Genomic DNA, 23,082 nt, shown 5'->3' on the forward strand with positions numbered 1-23,082 from the left:
AAAAGAGACCTGGTGAACCGTCCTACTGGTCAGGTTCCCACGATAAGAGACGACAATATTGAACCACCAACATCCTGTGTGACTGTTCTGGATCCAGGAGACGTTCACCACAACGTAAAGGAGAGTTTCCTGGTTAAGAAACACTTTAAATTAAAGAGATACTTTCATATTTTAGGAAAAGAGAAGATTGATGGCATATGTTTAGCTTCAGTAAATGACTAAAACAGTGTTAAAGAGATGGCTCTGTCCAAAAATAACCTTAACTAGTTTCCTTATTGGACATAACTACACCATCGAATGCTGAATTATTGGTCAAAGTTTGGTTTTGTGCACATTAAAGAAATAATGACTGAGTTTGCCATTAGACAGAGACAGGCAAACTGTTTCCCCCTGTGCCTAGCCTTTGTGCTAAGCTAGCTTGGATCAGCTTTGAAAAGGTTCAGAAAACGTCGCTTTCCTCGTCTTCGTAGGACATTCAGGTGGTTTTACAGAGCCACCGATGGAACATCTGACCAACAACATCTCCTTTCATGAGTCCGATGTTTGTTTTTTACTTTCAGTCAAGAGGCTGAGACTGTGAACTCAGTCCTTCTCCATCCTCCTCCATCCTCCTCCTCCGGCTCCTCCTAGGCCAGGTTGTCGCTCCTCTTGCTGCACCACACCACCAGGGCGATCATGGCCACCGTGAGGAAAATGGGGATGAGGATGAGGATGGTGAGCGTGTCGTCCGGCGGGTCCACCCACACCACCTGCTCCATGGTGCAGTTGGAGAAAAAGTGCTTGTGTACGCGGATGATGAAGCTCTCTACTAGCGGATTGGGCCAGTAGCAGTGGACGATGTTGGACTTGGTCTCTGTGCAGAGGGTGAAGAGGTGGTACTCACTGCAGAAAAAAAAAGACAGAAAGGAGAGGATTAGAATAAAACCAGCCTCTGGCTCCTGTTGCAGCAAAGACTTCTGGATCAAGTGTGCAGCTTTTCTGACTTTTTCTGATCTCCTTCCCACCTTTGAAGACTCGAACGCCCTCACTTATTGTTCCACTGGCTCTCTGAAGGACACACAACCATTAAAAAGCGCCTACTAGGGTTAAGCTATTATTATTCAAAGCATTGGAGGTTAATCTACGGCTGCTACGCTCCTCTGTTTCAGCTCTGCTCAGAGCTCTGCTTTGATTAATCCATTCAGCCAGCTGTAATCCCTCCCTCCCCATGCTGGATTCCCAGTCCTCCAGGTCCAGCTTGTTCTCTTATGGCATCCAAGATGTCATGACATCTGAAGATGAAATGTCCTGTTTACACTTACTGGAACTTCCATGACAGTAAAAAATACAATGGAGCTGCAGCAGTAAAACAGTTTTGAGGGTTTGGTTGCAAATGTTTACGTAAATGTTTTGTAATTGTTGATACATGCACGACATAAAAATGGAAATCAAAACAAACAGCCCAGTCCTTGAAGAAGTAAACAAACACTGACCCAATTAACCTCACATGCAATGATACTGAATCAATCCAAGGTGACCTAATACTTAATGACAGATAATGACAGATAATTTACGTCTTTGCCGTCTTTGAGTGACGCTTAGCTCTGACACTGTAATTACAGGTTGTCGGCTGTAAATCAAAATCTGGGTGAACTGATGTTTTAAACATGAAGAGGACAAGGATGACAAGGAGAAGGAGGAGGTTCGGTTTCTTCACGCCTCGGTAATGACAGATTTTCCTGTCAGATCTTTGTACAAGGTGTACCACTTTGTAAAGGGCAAACAGATATGTAAATAAACGTTAGTGCTGGCAGTCGGTCTAGGACATTATGTACAGTACGACTGCTGTATTGCTGTATTCATTCACTATAGGACAGATGACAGAAATAGTACATACGGAACAAGAAGCTGTGATATCATCTAAACTATCAGGACAGTTACATTAGACATTTGATCTCAAGTGAGCCGGAGAATAAAATAATCACATTATAACCTATTAAAAAAACGATTACTCTAAATGTTTCCCTTTGTTTTAGTGCAAAGAAGTACATTATCAAGATTTTACAGCTAATGAACTGTCCTAACATTATGAAAGACCTGAAATTCCATGACAAAATATGTGCAATTTCAACAATATTATGCTTCTTCTGTCTTCTATGTATGTAATTTTCCAGATTGGACCCTCTGGTGGACCGGTTTTGACGCACAGGCCGTACAATACAATATTGAACAGGAATTTTGTTGATGCGTTTAAGGTTTAAGTTTACGGGTTGAGGTCAAACAGCAAAGCCACTTAAATTATTCAAGAAAAGAGGTTTCCTCAGCAGAACTGACTCATCAGGTTTTACAGTGCCCATACGCTTCGTACAGCACGCACACATTAGGGTCCTGACGCCAGACTTTCCTCACTCTCTCCAAAGAGCAAATCAAATAAACCCTATGCTGTCTCAGGGGGTTTATACACACACTTATATATATTGTGCGTATACTGTACTGTATATAGCAAGTGCATACGGGGGCAGAACGGTGCCTGGCGGTGATAAGGAGGGAGTTTTGCAGAGTAAAGCTTCCTGTCGAATCTGAAGTCAGCAGCTGCAAATTATGAAACCAGTGGGGGTTTAATGTAGAAACTTAAAAAAAAAAAAAAACTTTCACATTAATGATGCAATAAGAAGCAGAGACTATAGTTAATGTGGGCTATTAATGTCTGTTTTAATGCTGCTTGCTCTTGCAAAGAATATGAGTTGTGTACGAGGAAGTGAAGGTGTTTGGGCGGCAGAGAGAAAGAGAGAGGGGGAAAGAAAGAAATGAAAAATGTCTCAGGCGGAAGAGACGAGATGCTGCCTTCAAGGCCAGAGGGGAATTACAGAACGCTGAAATTATTTCCCGGTTGTAATCCACAGGTTTTCACACAGTAATCAGCTGGCGAGGTAAAAATAGCTCAACCAGGTTCGCGTTGGGTGTGCAAAACAACATGACGAACGCAAACATGACCGCGATACACACAACTTACTCACACACACACACTCACACAGCTGTGCTGAGTGCATTTCAGTCTGCACACGTTGGACAGAGACCGAGGCGGCTGATCAGCAGCGTGTGCCCATGTTCGCGCCTCAAAGTGAAAAACAATGTCTCCCTCTGTATGTTATTTCCTCACCTCCCCCCAGAGACGTTAAATCTCCCAGAAACCAAGACTGATACGAATATATATATTTTTTAGGAGGTTTTACAGCTCTGAAAGAAAATATAACCCAGTGATACATCACCCAGATTGTTTTTTCTAAAAGTCATTGTAGACTGTTGGATCCCACAACTATTTTAATTATGTTGAAATCCCTTATGTGTATCCATCAGAGCCGTGGTTGTACACACCAGACGCCAGAGCCAAGAATTGCACCCATTCAGTTTGATACAAATTGTTCGCCTGGTGCCTTCAGTAAATATGCACAGCAGTGTTACTCCAATCACGCCTCTGGGCTGTGAGGATGAGGCATTTCTGGATCTGTTTATTTTGCTCATTTACTTTACACTGATGATTTGTTTGTCACCATCTCGTAATGTTGAGCCACCAAAGCTTCCCCTCAGTTCTGTTGACATTTAAATGTATTTTATTAGGCCTATACATTCATCACGTCACTCTTAAAGGCCACAATTAATAACATTAGAGTAAAAAAAATGTAAAAATAAAGCTGTTTTGTTTGTGACAGCCTTCTGCTAAACTGAGACACATGTTGTCTGTGGATGAAAAGACACAAACTGGTGGAGAAGTTTTAGTTTTGTATCCAAAAATGAAATTAGAGAGGAGTGTGAAGGTGCAGTATATTTGACACGTCCGTCCCTACCGAGCGTACAGCCGCCTTCACCTTTACCGCTTAGACACTGTTCGGGGTGAATAAACACAATGATCATATTTTTGCAGAAATGACACAAAGCGGAAATTCACTTTGCTCTCTATCTGAACACACCTTGACACTTGACACGACTTGGATTGGTGCTAAGTAAGTGGAGCATCTCACACACACACACACAGACCATAACCACACTCCAGCAATTTCTAGCTGTTTATCCTGCTCAAGTGGTTTTTAGCTTCCAGGCGTTGGTAACCGTCCCCCTGTCGCTCGTATGGAGCACACGATCCATTCATAATTAAACCTATAAGACATCAGCAGCATCTGGGCCATAACTCTTGACAGTGGATATACTGAATTATTATTTTAAGGTCCACTGGCCGACTGCTCCTGGGGGTTCAACGGCTAGGCAGAAAATCAATATGTTATTAGAGGTAAATAATTGAAGTGTTGAAGTGAATATATGGACATACACGCCACACACAGGGCTTAAAACTGTTTGTCCCACTACTGGCTCAAGCCTCATTCCTCTCTCTACACTCTTTCCATTCCTCTCTTCTCCTCCTCCTCCTTCTCTTCGTCTTATCACCGCCCCCCCAGGCTCCAAAGTAAAGTGCTGCTGATAAAGTCAGTGTATCCTTCACAGCCGTGTAAATGAAGGACTTGTGCGCGCTAAACACCCAGATGAGAAACGTGAGCGTGCAGAAACAGAATTCCTGAAAAGCCACGTAACGCCGAAACACAGATAAGTTGACACTCATCGTCGTGTGATGTGTTCGACATCGCTGACAGAGCCGGCTTTGATTACAGGAGGCTCCGACTCTTTAAAATCCCTCTCCGTACACTTCATTACACCAGAGACATTACACCACCTAACTCTGCACTTATTTCCATAAGTGAAAGTGACTTTGAAACAACTTCTCATCTGTTGTGTGGGGAAAAAAACTAAACTGTAGATCATTTTCATCACTCATCAGCTCTTATTTTGGCAAAATGTCCTTCTATGAATATTTATAACAAGATCTCACAAAGAGCCCGAGCCAGCGGAGCTGTTAACACCCATCACATGGCTTCAGAGATCAGACTGGGCCGGCACGATATGAGGGAAATCTGCAATATGCACACTGTGTTCAATATCGCAAGGATGTTATGAGATGCAATACATAAAAAGCAAATATTGAAGATGTGTGCATAGAGACACCATCACGCTGGGTAATCAACTTGACTGTGATGCATTCAGGCTCCATCAGTGTGGATGTAGGATTTTCCCTAGGTTGCTTAAGGCTTATATTATATTGAGGTTGTGTATTGTCATATTTATCTTATCTCACCAATACAGTGCAGCTTTTCTGGCTCTTTATTGACACGCACATTGGATCTGATTATCTTTAGATTTACATTTTCAACAGAATTTGAATTTTAAATGGATAGTTCAACATTTTGGCAAATTGGCCCATTGCCATAATCCTTATAGTTTTAGGAGTTTGTTACCTTTAATTGTCGGTGCAAGCTATTTTTAGAACAGCGGAGCAGAGCCGTGAGCTGCTCAGAGCTACGCTACAGAGGCTCATGGGATTTCTTGGTTTCCCTCATCAAACTCATCAAATAGACAATCCAACAACTCCTAAACGCTCTGGTGGACAAGTTGTGACCTGCACATTCACCACGCTATGAGATAATTACCAAAACGTTACGAGACGGAGATGTTTTCTAGGTAAATTCATGCAAAAACTGATGCGCGTTCCTGTCTGGGACAGTTTTTCAGCAAGCAGTCTCTGCATTTGCCTTTTGCCAAAATGTTGAACTATCTTTTTAAAGTCTGCAAGAGAAAATGCAGTGTGGATAAACTCATTAATATCTCTCTGGAAACCAATGCAAAATATCAATAAACTATATAATATTCCAGACATGAACTGGTCAGTCATCTCCCCCACAGCCTCCTCCTCCTGAGCTGCTTCGTATTCAGACATGCCGTAGGGTGACATATTGACATTATGGTGTTTAGAGTGTGTGTGAAATGATTCTTGATTCAGTGTTGTGTGTGGAGCAGCAGACGAATCCCTTATCTAAATGTAGGAGTCGGTTGTTATCTGGGACTCCTACATGTTTACACAGTAGTGGATTGAAGTCGACCATCTGGCCTCTTGATGGGGTTAACTTTATCTCACATTTCACCTTGTCTTCAATTCATAATCACTGAGGGGAAAAAAAGCAAAACAAAACAAAAACACAGTGATGAATTTGTATGAAACAGCGTGTTGCTGGAAAGCAGCGTGAAGCCCCATTTCCTGACAAACTTTCCTGGAAAAACTAAAGACAGAGGACAGAAAAACACGAGCGAGAGCGTGACCGATGGGTTGAAGCCAGTGGTTCGTCTTCCCAGAATCACATCAGAGTTTCTGAGTAGATCAGTGACTCAGATGGGCTGCTGTGACACTTCCCCCCTGTGAATATTATGGTGCAACAAGGCCGGCTCGTGGCTGCCTCCTATAGCTATACCTCGGCCTGTGGCTCCGCGGTCAAAAGAAAAACAGATGAAGGTAAGAGGCCAAAGGTGAGAGGGAAGAATGAGGCGAATGCTGGATAAAGATAGATATGGGTGGTCGCAGCTTCTTAGAAACAGCCCCCACCACTAACTTGTCCCAACCACCCGGCTGACAGGGATTAGTTATCTATCAACCTACCTGACTGAAAAGTGCCACAGCGAAGCTCTGACACCCTCTTAACTCGAGCTACAGCTACAGAGCTCTCAGACAGGAAGACACCAGCTCTATAGGGTTAAGAGCTTGAAATGTGGGCCACATGTTTGTTATCGTTCGCGGCTTCCTACTCGCTTGTTATTGTATGTGAAATGACAGATTTGTTCTGTAGTAATTTGTCAGTTTCTTGTTTCACAGTTTACACTTCGATCACCGTCAGATTAAAGCTGCGCCGAGAAGCTGATCTAAGGAGACACTTTCTGTTTTATCGTGTCATGAAGAGGAAACTGTCTCCCGTTTCTAAACATCAGCAGCTCAACCTGAGTCAGCAGGAGGAATTAAATGTGTTTGTGTGTCTGAGTTAATGCACATAATGCAAGATGAAGCAGATATGTAAATGAAGACAGAGACAAACAGATTAGTTTCTCTGATAAGGTACGCAAAATAAACAACCACTTATTTTGAATGTCAGTAAAAAGACACTTGTTATAACTTCAGCTTTAAGAGTCTCCAACAACAGCTGATCGTTGTGTGTCCACACACTGACCTGACTTTTCAGAAGTGTAAAGGAAATGACCGCAGGCTAAACCTCTGCTTTTTTAAAGTCCGCACAGTTTATCTCCAAATAACTTCTGTCCAGTTCTGTCCTCCACATATTAGCCGTGCATCTCCCAGGATAAGGCCGGCCAGGTGTTGCACAGCTGTTCCTTACCTCACAGACTAACAGTGAAGCCTGCAGCTTGTGCAACCTGCGTCAAGCTGTTCCTGTTATCCACGCCTCTGTCCTTCTTTGATGTGACTATACTCTCTTATGTACAGTGCAGTTTTGAACTGTGTTGACCTTCCCTCTTGTCCTCGGGTCAGATTTGACCAATTTTCCAACGTTTTTATATCAGAAATCTGAATTTCTTTCACATAACTGCCTGAAAATTACATTGATGGTTGCTCTTTACACATTTTGCGAACAAAATTATAACCCTATTCATTGAAATTGGGGGTTTTATTCAGATTTATAGTATCTGTGGTCTACACTTCACCTGTTCCTCTCATTGTAACTACAATCAAAATCATTCAAATTGTTGTTTTTAGCTAAAAAATGATACGTTTTTATGTTAATGAGGTCTATTGATCATAAAGGTCAGGTCGTAATCATGAGCTGGAGTGAAGCTGAATTAAAAGATGTGATGCAATTTGTTGTTTGGACATTTTAAGATGAATGAGAAGACAATACAAAGGTCGACTTAAGGCGCTGCAGCTCGTACCTGATGAAGTGTGTGAGGTTGCACCAGTACTGTGGGTCGATGTGAGCCATGTCCTTCTTGAAGTCCTCCCCACAGATCTCCACCTCCCACTGCAAACGTGATTCATTGCAGGCTTTCCTCTTCCAGATGGGGGTGGGCTCTGTGCTCACGCTGTCAGTGGCTGAGAGGACGAGAGCAGAGCGGTTAAAGATGACGTATGAAGGGTCGTCAACACCAAGAACACAAATTATTATAAACAGATAGTTTTAAACATTGCTCTAGCTTAAGTACATGGTGGACGCTACACAGCGACTACTGTACGACTACAGTAACAGTGGCTGACAGCGTCACTTTTGATGAATGATAGATGCACATTGGCATCTGCAGGATAATACAGTGTGAACATGACTAAACTATGAAAGTTTAACGCAAGAGATGTCAATAAAAAGCAGTGAAACGTACACCTCGACATTTTGTAAGTGGTTAAAGCTCAACTCAAACCTTTCTCTATTTTTCCATCCATATCTGCTGAATAAACTATTCTTTTATTTGGCCACATTTTACATGGTGGAGGAGCAGATCGTCATTCATGTTTTAAATCCAGCACGACTGATTTAACCAAACAGAATTTATACTGACACTCACAATAAAAAATATGGTGGATGCAGTCTGCCTCACTTTCAGAGTTAGAGCTGTGCAGCAAATCTTTATTGCTCATAATATTTCTGCTGTAGTAGATAAAGTAGTATAAAGTTATTGTTCTCAGTGTGGCTTTAACTCCTGATAAACAGTCAAGACTGCAGCTGAAGTTCACCAGATGATGATGAATGGATGGATGAGTGGATGCAATGGATGAATGAATGGAAGAGCTCACCTGACAGCCCTCTCGTCATCCAGACATTGACTGCAAGAGAAACAACAGAGGGCGGTTAGAGTTACAGAGTTGACCTCGCTGCTGGGGGTTGAGTCATAAATTACATCAGAAGAGAAACATCCCAGTGACACTCTGTAAATCTACGGTGCATGATCCATCCCGTCGCCCCGCACCCTCCCTCCCTCCCTCCCTCCCTCCCTCCCTTTCCCAAGACTTTCATTTTTACTGCAGCACCGTTACAAATGACCGAAGCCGTACACGACGCTGCTGCACAGGAAGCCTCGTCTCGCTTTGAAGTGCCACACTTAACAAAGCCGAGGATCAGTTTGAAAGACGCCCGGCAGGAGACAAAGACTGCTGGCTATTTATAGTGCTAAATATAGACACCTTCCTGTTTTAGCATGTGAGGATGTGTTGAGGTGGAGTGGGTGGGTGGGTGTGTGAGATAATTTCACCTAATGCACTTTCTGTGATTTCTGTGGGACATCTGGCTTGGTTTTATTTTATGCCGCTGTCTTAGTTACGAATCCTTCCAAGAAACAGTCCTGACATTTTGTGAAATTGGTTTATTTCCTTTCTTGCAGAAAATCAGATGTTCAGATTGATACCGCGCTCGCATCTGCACCCCAACCTTATCCAACCTGTCTAAGCCAATCAGATTTCCCACGAATCTTCAACTTTGATGTAGTGCAGTGAAGGCAATGTATTTTATTTTTCCTAAAACAGTGTCAGCCTGCTTTTTACAGACTTTTTCAGAGGACAGAAACCAACGATGTGTTTTAAATGCTTTAAAGTCCAACTTTCAAGAGATATCAAACCTCAGCTGCACTGTGAAGACTTGAATAAAAAATGACTTTAGTTTCCTTCTGGGGACCATAATAAACTCTGTCTTTTAAAAACTCAAGTCATAATTATTTCCAAAGGGCAGGAGAAGTATTTTTCTAATTAAGGAAGGGGCTCCTTACGAGGTGTTAGGGGAAGCTTTCCTTTCAGCGATGGTCCTGAAAAATAGTTCAAATTATAAATACGACTGGGTGAGATTAGTACTTTGTTGTATTTAACTTTCTCTTATCGGCCTGGCACCTCAATGATTTCCAACAAGGGCTGAGGGAAACACAAGATAACGTGAAGCTTTGAAAGATTTAGAAAAAGCACAACAAAAGCAGGATTGTGCAGGAATTGCTGTCGAGTTTCGTGAAAATCCTTCCTCTGACAGACTTTAAACAATGACAAGGACGATTCTGACGAGCCGTCTCAGAACAAAAGAGGTTGTGAAGGTGATGGCTGAGTCACCATAAGATTTATGAGTGTGCATCGGGGAGACAGCCGAGGGCACGGACTGAGAATCCCAGAGCACATGAGAGGTCACAGAGTCACATCCATACACTTAGCTTTTTCTTTATCACTGTTCCACCAGGCTGAGTCCACTTCTTGCTCTCGCCAGAGGGGAATTAGAGAGTTAACCAGACAAACACGCAGACAGTAAAATCATTTCTCCAGGATTTTCTGAGATGCATTGAGAAGTCAGCAAGACGACATGTCCTCGTGCGACTGCTTGCTAATCAATACATCATCTCAAACACTGTGACACATCTAAAGACGGCGCTCTCTGGGAGTTTCCGACTTCAAAACTTGGCTGTGGGCTGCCTAGTTCCCACAGGTCTACTCTTGCATTTCATTTACCCCCTCCCCAAAAAAACATAAGCCGCACACAGGCCGGTCCAAAAATAACATCTGCTGTATAACATCCAACATACATCTTGACTACATAAGCAAAACCAAATATCCCACACACACACACACACACACTCACTGTGGCTTCAGCAGCTCTGTGGGAGACCGCAACATGTCCAGATGTGTAACAGGTTCATACATGTGGCTGTAAAAGCTGAAGCTGCCAATATCTTATCACGATAACTGCTGAAATTTGATCAAACTTCAGTGTGTAATCCGATTTTTAAACATGACAGGGTGGAAAAGTTTCAGAAGTAAAGTGATAATTATCTCTGTGATGATAAAAATATGATCAAATCTCCGTGTGATTGGCAGAACAGAAAACCAGAGGAGCTGCAGGTTAATCAAACTGCAGCTGTGTTTCGTTCCAGCATTACCGGCTTATACTTTGTATATGACCAGATTACCAAAGAGATAAACACACCATAATTCTGCAAATCTGCTGCCATGCTTTTAATTTTTATGGAGCATGGGTTAATTCCACTTCATCTATTAAGTAAATGTGTAAATATAAACACATCTGTGTGCATCGGAGGAGGTTTACCAACACACAGTCTTGTACTGATTGATGGTCATGACTACTACTTTTAATGTAGTAAGAGAATAATTTGTATTTATTGGGGCCAATTAAACAAGTTTTTCAAAGGAGTTTATGCTTATGAATCTCTAGATTTCCCCTAACTTAACCCTAGAGCAGAATACTCTGCTGCAAAACCTACAGGTGACATCCAACAGGATTATCCCCAGTATTTCAAATATCAATAGCCTATATAGTCAAGCTATCTTCCAGATGTGAGAAGAGGTAGCACTGCCTCTTCAATATCACTCTGTTTGAAGTCTATTTTTAGCTTTAACCAGAGAAGAACTGCTTGCTTGCTTGCTTGTCCCGATGGCACCTCTCTGGTCTCGTTAGACCCGCCACAGATCAACGGCTTCTGGTCTCCGCTGAGAAGAAAATCACCTGGATCAGTAATCTAGCAGCAGGATCCCCCTCAGCGTGAGCTCTGCACAACAGCAGGTGGGGAGTCTGAAAGTCAATCTACTCCATCACCTGTGTGAACTCGGGCAGATGTGGCATCAGGAACGAGTGAGCGTATACGTGTGAGATAAAGTTGATTTATGGTGAGAGTATGAATCACTTTACTCAACCTGCAAGTGCGGAAAATCAATATCCCTGCACTCAGATTGAAAATAAAATATCAAAGCAGTGCTTTTAAAGGGCCCATATTTTTGATAAAGTGAGATTTATGTGTCTTTGTAAAAGCAGCTCTGGCCTTTACCTGTATATTAATGCAGTGAAGGTACCAAAACACTAAATCCAAGGAGATATCACACAGCTTGTGTTCAGAAGCCTTACATAGAAGTCGTACTGAACCGTGACGACAACACATGAAGCTGGGAAGTTGAGTAAGATCCCAAAAAAAATTCAGACGTATGAAAATATGTGCACAGGCAGGATTCCACACATATTTTCTTTGTACATCCCATTTCTCATGAAACTGAGCGCACATGCATGAATACCTCACTCCACTCTCTCGTTCCAACCCTGAACTGAGTATTGAGAAGAAATGTCTCGGTAAATCTAAATCTGTCTCATCCAACAACTACTTCTCAAGAAGTTGCCCATTGCACAACCTGTCAGCTTCTCGTCTGGTCCTGACTATTTATTGGAATAAATGACTCATGGTCTGGCCCAGCCCTATTTTACTCAATTGCATTATTGTGTCACATATTTGCACAATTATGGAATGAAAATATCCTTATCGGTAACCCTTTAAATTACAGGCCGCTAATTATGTGATAATGTCAAGAAATAGCCAAGAAATAACAATTCATTGTGTAGTAATGTCAAGAAATAGCCTAGAAATAACAGTCAATTTCATAGTAATGTCTTGTTTTTCATAAAGGCAAAAGATTCCACATGCTTTTCATGCTTTGAATTTTTTGGGAAAGGCCAGAATTTTTCTCCACCAAGTCATAGCAATTAATTTCGATCAATTCTTTCTGGGCTATTTCTACGCAATCAATCGTTATTTTTGACATTATGACATAATTACTTTCTATTTCTTGGCTTTTTCTTGACATTATCACGTAACTAGCAGGTAAATTTAAGGGTTACCACTAATGGAGAGACTGTCTGTGCCACACGGATCCAAAACGACTGCAGGAATCATCATCATGCCATCGACGCAGTGTCTAAATACCTGTTCCCTTCACATTCTGCTATTTTAATTGTTCATGTTTGCCGTTGAGGTCTCTGCGGTGTCTGTGCCGTGTTTATCAGTTTTCACATGTGGTCCGACAGACTTGTAAACCGGTTCCTTATGCCCATATTTTCATTCCAGCTTTAACGACTGCATGTGTGGACTGCAAACTTGCTTACTCACTGCTATAAGGGATGATATCCACCACCTGGTGTCTGAGCTTCTACAAACAGGATAAAGTGATGGTTTGTCCTTGTTGTTTCTGCCCAGGAAAAGCACATTTCTACCTTGATTTCCCCAAACACCACTGTGAGACACTGCTGCCAGAAGACTTTGTGTGCTCGTGATTGTTTCAGCCGGGTGGAGACATGGTTTGTGTGTCCAATCTAACACCAATATTCCCTCTCTTTTATCTCTGGTTTTGGTCTCCACCACCTCCTGAGGGACACATCTGGCTCTCCAGGTGCTGAACGCTCCACTGTAATCACCAGCTGCTCTGTTTGCTGTGTTAAAAAAAAAAAACAACAACATCGCTGACGAAAGTGAGAGTGAAGAAAAACATGAAAGCTGTGAGGTGTAACCAAAACAATGAGCTAAAACATATTAAATCTCAACAGAGAGGAGGACAATGGCAGATATCTATGTGAGTTCATTACAATTACAAAGTTCTTTCACCATACAGCCCTTCATTTAAGTTAATGTTGCTATTAAAAAATGAATTAGTGGAGTTTCTATACAGCTTCTCTACTTCATTATCAGTCTGATATAAAGCACAGAGCTCCTCGTGCTGCTCTGACTATAAGCCACCATGAGCAGCAGCAATGCAAATGATCTGTAGCTGCGTTCACTATCACAGTTACTTAACGGGCTATGATGAGCTGAAGGTTATAGCAGTATTTTGTTGATTTACTGAAACAACGAGTGTCCGCAGCTGCGTGAGCTGTCAAACACATAACTGATGATCTGTGCCCTTCACTTTTCACCTCTCAGATGTAAATTAAAGATTTAAAAAGTCGTCTATTCTATTCATTCAGTCATTTATTCGTGTACAGATTCTCATTAACAACACCAGTGAGCTCCTCAGATAACAGAATCATTAAACGTCTCATCAGTCACACATGGTCCGGCGGTTTCAGCCGTCCTTTATCGTGGTCCCATTCATCACGCAGGGCTGTCTGCTCCGTCTCTCCACCGAGGTTCACAGGACTGCGACTGCTCTTCTTGAGAAACAAGTTGTATTTAAGCAGAGCAGAGACTTTCTGTGCTAACGAAGCCTTTCCCTGGCCACACGGCTGGTCACAGATCACGCCCCGCTCTTCAACTATGGCCAGACCAATTACGATTTTAAAAAGAGAAACTGATTGCATGTCGGCATCAAAGCTTTTTAAACGCCAACAGTTCAAGCAGAGTATCATACCGCCAAATTAACATTTTAATAGCTCACTCAATGAGCTCCTCTCAGGCTCTGAATAAACCTGTGTGCACGGCTCTTGTCTTGTCGCAGCCGGGACAATTTAATTTGAACATACACAGCAGCTTCTATTTATAGGGCAATAACAACTCATGAAAAGACACCAACAGAAAGAACAAGTAATGTTAGAAAACTAAAGTAATCAACTGGGATAATGTTCCTTCACGTTTAAAGGAGGGAATTATCTATACCGCATGTGCATCATTAGTTCCTCGGCATGAGGGGGTTTAAAACTGGAAACACACCAACAGGCTGTTGGCAGTTATTAACGTCATTATGAAAGCAACAAAATAAATAAATAATGATAATCTCATCAATGAGGACAGAGCTTTAAACCAACAACATTATGTCTTCAGCTAAAACCTGTCACATCAGAAATAAAAAAGGGCCTTTTCGCTAAATTAAATCAAAGCATTATTAAGTGTCACACACAGTCAAGATTCGAATCGTCACAGCCGGCATTGCACATCGCCATACGCTGTCATCTAACTGCCTGTTAGGTTGGAGAGATAAACACAAGTGAGAGAGGAGACAGAGGATGGAGAGGAAGAAGATGAATTGCCAGCGCTGTACGAATAGATTTAAAGCCCCCCGACAGCAGCAGTGGCAGGTCTTATGTAAGAGCTTCTACCTTATTCCAGGTCGGCCTTGTCATCCTCATCAAGCCTGGGAGGTAGTGACTTACAGTGAGCAGCACAGAGGAGAGGATGGGGAGGTCAGGTATAATTAGAGCAGGAAGAAAATGGTTTGAGATTTGGCTGCACTGCTCCACATTTCATTTGTAGTGAAACAAAGCAGGATCGCACACATATATATCTCTTAACATTAGCTGCAAAGGAGGCAAACTTGTCACCTGACATCAGTTTTGTGCTCTAAAGCAATGAATTCCCCAGAGACTGCAGTCCTTTCTACTCTAATACTGAAGCTAATTCATCAAATTGAATGTGAAAATGTAAATTCATGTTGAAATAAGTTGTGTAACAGCCTTAAAATTGAATTTGGACGCGCATGAAAACCCCAGAGATCATCGAAGGCAGACGCTGCAAGTTTGTTTGACCTTCCAGCCAGTGATGGCGGTGCCACACACAAACACCGACTGTCCATCTTCTTTGTTATCAGCAGAACTCCCTGACAGGAAAATGAAGGACCTTGTGGCGGAGGCGAACGTATAAGTGGCCGTCGCGGTGTCGTCATCTGACAGAACAACAAGGAGAGGATGTTGTTGTGATAGAAACGGTGACCTGGAAAGGTTACGTCGGGACGCCGGACGGAGACAAGAGACAAGAAAGAGGACAGACAAACACACGGTTGGGTTTCTGTGCTGTCTGTCGCTGTTCAATATCTTCCTTTTTTTTCTCTCTCTCTGCTGTTTATCAGAAACTTCAAATGGTGCATTGTTGTCTGACATAATGCATTTTCTTCTGAGGCAGCATTTGCACCATCATGTGTAACAAAAGTCTTCAGAACAAGTGAAATTCTCCTCAGCCGCTTAACACCCACTGACCCGTGGTGGGAATGTTAATTAGAAACAACATGGCAGCAGGCAACTATTAAACACTTGTCTTCTATGATCTTGCCCATTTTAAAGACTCTGAAAACCTGGTTTTAGAAACAACCAAGCTCTTATAGTGATCTGTGGCTGCATCATGTTCAGAGGCCACATGAATGAAAGCAGAAGAAGCGAGCCGAGGCCCTGAACATGAATAAACTGATCTTTTCGCGCTGTCCTGGTCTCCACCAGCTCCTCGGGGAAACATCTGTCTCTTTAGCCGCTAAATGCTCTACTATGTTGCCCCAGCTGCTCTGCTGGACGCAGGCTTTTACAGCTGTTGCTTTGAGAGCTGCGCGGCTGAACTAAAACAGTTAAGTTGTGGGTCAATGAGCTCACAGATGCTGCACAGCTCAGTGGAGAGCTGAGGTTGTCACTACTACACAGATTACACAGATTACACATTCACACATGGATTGTCAGTCTAGTATTCACACAAACAGTATTGACAGAACTTCACCTCCGTGTGCCAGGTGAGGTGAGGCAAAATATGTCATCCATGTGGCTTAGCGTTTTCTGTTTCAATCCACATCTGCATTCTCAGAGATGAAATAAAACTGCAATAAATGAGTGTTGATCTTCCCTCCTCTTCTCCTGAAGATGAGAAGAAGTGCGGTCTGTTTCTATCCGAGAGGGGTCTTCTTCCATGCGGAGAGGTTCTGGGGGTCAAGAAGGAGGGAGAGGCGGAAGACGAGGAGACTGGAGAATGACACAGATGTGCACGACAGAGGAGGAACTCTTGGCACTTGGCAAACAAAAGCAGGAAGAGGGGGAGGAGAGGAGGGCCAGAGGGAGAGCTGGATGACCATGATGGGGCCTGAAATAAAATGCCCATGGCGCAGAGAGAGGATCCATGATATGACATGTGGATTCTCACTCTCTGGAGGGAAGAAAAAATGCTCCCATGGTGTTTGCGTGTGGGCAGCAGCTCGGGAGGTGGAGCGGTGGCTGGTAGCATGTTGTGGGTGGGTGTGAGGCACCATGAGGGGATAACGGTTCTAAATAAATGCAGTCCATTTACCATGTGGAGAGGAAAATTACAGCCAAGCTTCACTGGAATTGGCCCCTGTGGAGTGAATCCATCTGTCTGTGAGCCGTCTCTCTCTGTTTTTTTGTGAAGCTGCAGCTGAGCATCTCGTGAGCAGCAGCGGCGGCAGCTCATCAATTTAAAAAAAGGAGAGTTAAAAAATGTTTTTCAGCGTCGGGGTCTTATTGACAGAGTGCATTCACACGACGAGCATGAACAGCCGTGCACATGCAGGCTGCTGGTGACAGATAAGCAACGTAGATGCGATTATAATGCGGCGAATTGGCCAAGTCAGCACGCTAAACAAATTCCCAATCGTTCTTCGTTAGCAAAGATAATCAAGCGGAATAACAGCATTAGAGAGGCAACGCAATTCAGGCTTTCATCAGTACTCCTTCATGCACTCTTCTCCAATTCCAGACAAGGGTTTTTTTAATCACATACACAAAAAAGACTGAAAAACACCTAAAGCCACTTTAACGAACCACAGAAGCCAACAACATTTTGTAGGAACGCTGTGACAGGAACGAATTATCCTGTTGGTAGAAAAACAAATGCTTCAGACAGGAGCAACGGTTGCACGGCTACGTAGAAGAAAACAGAGCTGTAAATTGAGACGTCCAGTTGAAATGGGTCACTTTGTCTCTTCAGATAAAGAAAGTGTTTAAACTCAGGCTCATGATTTAAACGTCAGTCACAGTGACACTTTAATCCACCACAACTTTTCCTTTAAACGTCCAAACTTGAAGAAACAGAGACAGAAAGAAATAAAGAAAAGAAACATAATTAAAAAATATAATAAATCTGATGATAAACATGTCAGCCTCTTCTGGCCTCGGAAGAGAAACACCAGAGCAGAGTGCTGGGATGGAGACAGAGACTCACATCACTGGAGTTTGTGCGCATTGTCACCATAGTGACGCATCAGCAGCCCAGTTTCTATCAAAGTCCTCTCAGTGTTGAATCACGCATTATTCACATGACAGAACCAATTTACATACAACATCAAAAAGACTCATTTACATCTTTTTTTTTTTGCCTCTGAGGCTGAAACTGTCCGTCTGCCTGGCTCAGGGAGAGAAGGAGGAGGAGATGACGGAGGGAGAGAAAAGTTTGGAGGGAGGAGGAGATGACGGAGGGAGAGAAAAGTTTGGAGGGAGGAGGACAAACAGGAGAGGCAGTAACAACTGCAACTACAGCCTTGTTCTTTAAAAACACCACACAAACACAAACCAAAACTCATTCATTACATTACTTTTGCCAATTAATCAGGAGCAAAAGTAGGGGAGACCGGGGATGGTTCTAACACTTTTTGTCTCAGCTCCCATAACTTGCAGAGTGTTCGTGGTAGGACTCTCAAATTTTGACACAGAGTACCCTCATTTGTCCTCTACAAATAGCAATGCCCTAAACTTCTCAAAGTATATCACAGACTTCACTATTTGATGTCAAATGCAAGGAGTACCACTGTTACAACCTGTAACAAAACCTGGGGTAAATTGTAACAGTGAGATTAAAAACTAAAAACTGAGACCAAACCAAAAAAACATGCATCCATGTAAGTTTATTGTGCATGTTCCAACACTAAAGCATCTTCCTGTGGTTCAGTATGAACAAAAAGAACTCATCACTGACGGCTAAATGAAGAACAGTGACAGTGGTGTGGATCCTAACATTAGAAAGCTGTCTTAAAGAACATCTTCTGATAATACCAGTGAATGCTGAACATGTATGAATGGAAACCTTCAACAGGAGGTCAGAAGCAGCTCATACAGTTCCAGGAAAGATGGTGACACTTAATGACACTTAAAATAATAAAACAACAAAGGTAAAAGGTGTAACAACCATCCCCACACCTGTCAGCCATTGTTTGTCTAGCTGTACCAGCATGGTGGTTTAAAATAAACATTGATGAAATGACTCACATTTTACCTAAGAACCTGCTCTTTCATCTTAAACAAGTTACCCAATTCAAACTTCAACAGTAGCCTATCGATACTAGTCAAAATCTAGGCTTACACACTTATTGACACAGCCATGCAAATTCACATGCAATGTCAGGGAGTGAGTGGGTACACACGATATTGATCACATAACTCTAATGTTATCCCTTATTGGTGAACGTGATGCTGTTACAACCATCCCCGGTCTCCCCTACTTAGTGATGTTGCTCGGTAGTTCCCTGTGACCTTGGATCAACTCAATACTAATGTTGAAGTGGTGCCAGTAATTGACAAAAAAAATACACAGTAACTAAACATCCTCACCCTGATTCTCACAGTCTCTCTAAGGAAAACACTCGACCGACCGGTCTGTGTCTGTGGTGCAGACAAATCAACATTTGGTTTTATTTATCGGCTAAAAGTCTCAGGGCCTTGCTTCTCGATCCAGGATGTTTTGGGTTTGTTTTCCCTCTGTCTGACAAACTCAGACGCACTTATTCCTCCTACAGTTTGTCTAACCGCTCTAAACCATTACTGCTCCATTTAAACTTTTTCACTAATTTCCGGGGGAAATTGCTTTTTCGCCTGTGCTTTGAATAAAATGACTACAGATCATTAGGCCGTGCCCTGTCATCATTAGCTCATTGCAGTCATCACACTTCCTCACAGTATTATAGCACTAATCACCTCTTATTCCCAACGTGATTAGAAATCCAACACGGGCACATTTTGGTTCATGATGTTCACATTTGTTGCACATTACAGCTCATTTCTAATGTGTAAACAGTATTTTTGGGGGGCGGAGCTTCCACAGTTTAGATTCAATTTGATGAGATCTAATCTGAACCACAGATAAAAATCCAATCTGGGATGAACACACGCTTGAATTAAGAGTGAGACAGACAAGGAAATGAGTTAGTGTCACCCAGTTCAACACGGGGCTTCATCAGAGCTGCTCCCCCTGTGCTGCATGCAGTAACTTGGAGTCAGCATTATTACTCTGTTCAGGTTCAAGCCACTTCCACCACATGAATTTTTAACCAAAAGAAAGATTAATAACACACCTCAGACCTCACTGAGCAATTTACATATTGATAACTGTGGGGTTTAACTGGTTTTAACTGTAGATGCTGTTATGTGAATGAAGCAGGTAGCAGCCGCAATCTGCACAGGCTCACATGTGATATTTATTTAGTGACTGAACATGAACCTCATGAGTCAGTCCGAGCTGCGATCGCACATCTGGCTGCTATTGTGTTACAGAACAAAGTGAGAAAATGTGTTACAGGCCGCCTCTTTGTTTGTTTATTGTTTGTTTGTTTTGTACAGTTTAGTGCAGATTAAGATAACACTCCGGGGCACGAGGCAGGAAAGAAATCATTAAATCCAGATCTGGGTCTGGCTGACAGACGATGTGTAGGACTGTTTGTCAAATGGTTTTTCACTGGACAGCAATGAAATGCAACTCAAAGTGAATTGTCTATTTGTCTGGGACTATTTCCAGTGGTGGATTTGATGCAGTAATGAATATTTCCTGCAGCAGGGAGCTGTGTGTGGGGCTGAGACTAAGCGAATTATAGAGTCCATGTCCATGGCAATGAACCATGAAAACAAACAATGATGGATTAAATGTTGGGTCTGGTCCTTTTTTTATTGGATTTTTTGACAATAACCCAAGTATTCTTCAAGATGAACCAATCGCAAATATGACATAACACATTTCAAGTGATCTCATGGTGTTTGCAATTTTAAACACAACCAGAATCTGATCTGTGCAGACACACACACAAACAGCCCTTCTTCTTTTCTTTTTTTTAACGTCACTCTAAAAGAATAACAGGCGATAAAAGATAAAGCAACATCCAGTGCACTGAGAAAACCCGACACACTGAGATCTCACCACAGGTCTAAGAATAGCATTTTACTTAAAGAAGTTACAAACATTTTTTCACAGCAATATGTGTGTGTGTTTCAGATGGCAGTGGAAGAGAGGATGCCTGAGGCATTTTCCCTCGCTGTGAGAGGGTGAAGAGCTGTTTATAGGGGTAAGCAGATGCTCCACAGTCAGAACGAATGGCTCTTTCTCTCTTTCTCTCCCTCTCTCTCCCTCTGTGAGCTGCAGATTAAGACCTAATTCACCAAGTAACATATCAGTGTGTTCACGTCTGGTTTTCCTCCTCTTCCCCTCAGTGAGGATGTGGCACAAGAGCTATCAAAGTGAATTCTCACTCTGGCCAGTTTCATCACTCATGAATTGTTTTTCGTGAGGCTTGGATCTGCATTGACAGAGACTTAACATAAAATATGTTAATTCGGAGCAGGGCCTTGTCAGTGAGTTGCTCTGCTTGGCAGGACAGGGCCACAGCTGTTACTTGGCCGAGATTCAGCAGAGTCCAGGCCGAAGGTCTTGGCCTGACGTAGGCCACATCCTCCTGTCTACAATATGCTTAACTCTTCAAAATAGAAAAAAAAAAAAATAGTGTGTTGTTCCACTTTCGGATTAGGATACCCCTCCAGAGACTCTGAGGGCAACACACCATCTAGATAAGAGCCCTGAGTGTGACATCTCTCTGAAAACTGAAATCCCCCGTCACCTGGTTCATGGGTGCACATAGGAGAAGCCAGATGGCCCCGAGACCACATATCAGCTGCCTGAGATCCCTCAGCCTTGTTAACCACATCCTGGGGAGAGCCCCTGAGCGGTAGACCAGCTCCTCTGATCCTGCTGCTTCTGATGGTTATTGAAATAAAGGATTAAGGCTTTCAGTGATGTCAGTCATTCAGTCAGTGCTCCAGCATCACTACTACACTACTACTACAGACTACAGCATCTATACCCTCTGCAGAAGGTAGCCTACTAACTATTGTGAGAGTGTTTCAGCAACAGGGTTCATCGGCCACAGCCTCGCACCGCATGAAACTTCATTTCATACATGATTTCATCCATGAACCACCAGCTAATGAGCCAGATCCAGAAACTCCCATTGGCCCCGATTTAGGTCAGGTCTGTCCACTGGGGCATGATGCCACGGTACAAAATATTCCCGCTCACTGCATGTGCTGTGCGATGTGAGGGATGATCCTACTTGTTTGCCATCCTTACTATGTGCACCGTGCATCCTGAACTGTCTGTGCAACTGATCACATCCATGGTTGTAAATGTGCAGGAGCACAGAGGAACAGATGTAGATGTTGCAAGAAAAGTGGACACAACTGATAAAACAGCTCCAGATTCAAGAGAGACTTAGTGATGCTGTGTTCTTGTTATAAGAGAGAGAAAATATATTTTAAAATCTTACTCACCTAAAATCCCAACAACAAAAAGTTTGAGCACTGCGCTCTCATGCGTATCCATCACGCTGAAACAATCCAGTCGGACTTTATGTGAAACCTCAGCTGCAGCTCCGAAAACATGGACATTTGAAGCGAACCATAATTAAAAATAAAAAAATAATAAAAAGAATTATCCCTTCATGTCAGAAATCCACACAGATGTCGATGGTACACGCCAGGAGAAAAAGAAAAAAAAACCGTAAATCATACAGAAAAAGAAGAAGCCAGATCCCGGTGAGGCTCTCAGGATGGTCGCGACCGCTTCTGAAGCGAGAGGAGTCAGAGCTCAGGACCAGTCAGACCGTCCTGCATCCTCTGCGGGGGAGGAGGAGGGGGAGGAGGGGGAGGATGGAGGGGGGTTATGGGGGAGGAGTTCCTCCAAAGCACTGATACTGGATTATCTTCACCAAATAACTGCGAAGATTAAACCGAGCATAGTGCCCAGCATGCTGTGCACACATTAGCACATGAAGCTGATGGAGCGCAATGTTAAGGCTTCTTTCTTTCTTTCTTTCTGTCTGTCTTTCTTTTTTCTTTCTCTGAATCCTATTATAACGGACAGTTTAACACATGCACACAAACAACTGAAACTGGCGAACTGCTCGTGGCCTCATGCAAATTGTTTTTTTCCCCCTTTTAACTTATGAAACAACAGTGACCTCCTGTGGTTTACTTTCAAACTGCACCTTGATCTACACCACTAGACACAGCACTCGGAGTGATTAAAGGTGCAGTAAGTCACTTGTTTTATCAGTGTGTATTTGTGTTATGGTGATAAACACAAGCTATTTGGGGCAAACAAGTTAAAAAAAGTTGACACAGCACTTAAGGAACACCTGCCAATCATGTGGTTGTGCAGTAAAGACAATCCTGCAGTCACAGTTGATGTTCACATTAAACATCAGACTGAACAAAACAACTAAACAACTAAATCTGATGTTTAGTTGTTTTGTTTTGTTCAGTTGTTTTGTTAATCCCCTATTTTTTTTATACACAACTGTCTCTTGGAGACATAAACAAAAACCATCCAGTGAGCAGCAGTTAAGGAAGCGCTTTGTTAATGAGAAAGGTCAGAGGAGCATGAACAGACCGGTTGGAGCTGACACAAAGGTTATAGTTTATGTTTATGTTTATTAAAGACTCCCATTAGCTGCTGGACTTTCCAGCAGCTACTCTC

The 23,082-nt window shown here is 42.6% G+C and overlaps 1 protein-coding gene across 1 annotated transcript; it reads right to left on the bottom strand.

Annotated features, from left to right (window-relative positions):
- Nucleotides 1-554: 554 nt before the first annotated feature.
- LOC146966410 (receptor activity-modifying protein 3) lies at nucleotides 555-22,412 on the bottom strand. Its single transcript, XM_085763397.1, has 4 exons — nucleotides 21,876-22,412; nucleotides 8,645-8,674; nucleotides 7,792-7,951; nucleotides 555-882 (listed from the first exon to the last, which is right to left on the bottom strand). Exons 1-4 carry the CDS (start codon nucleotides 21,925-21,927, stop codon nucleotides 627-629), a joined length of 498 nt encoding a protein of 165 aa, XP_085619523.1. The 5' UTR covers nucleotides 21,928-22,412; the 3' UTR covers nucleotides 555-626.
- Between the last annotated feature and the right edge of the window lie 670 nt (nucleotides 22,413-23,082).

Source organism: Trachurus japonicus, chromosome 20 (genome assembly GCF_045865225.1).
Source record: "Trachurus japonicus isolate A0001 chromosome 20, Traja_1.0".
NCBI lineage: Eukaryota > Metazoa > Chordata > Actinopteri > Carangiformes > Carangidae > Trachurus > Trachurus japonicus.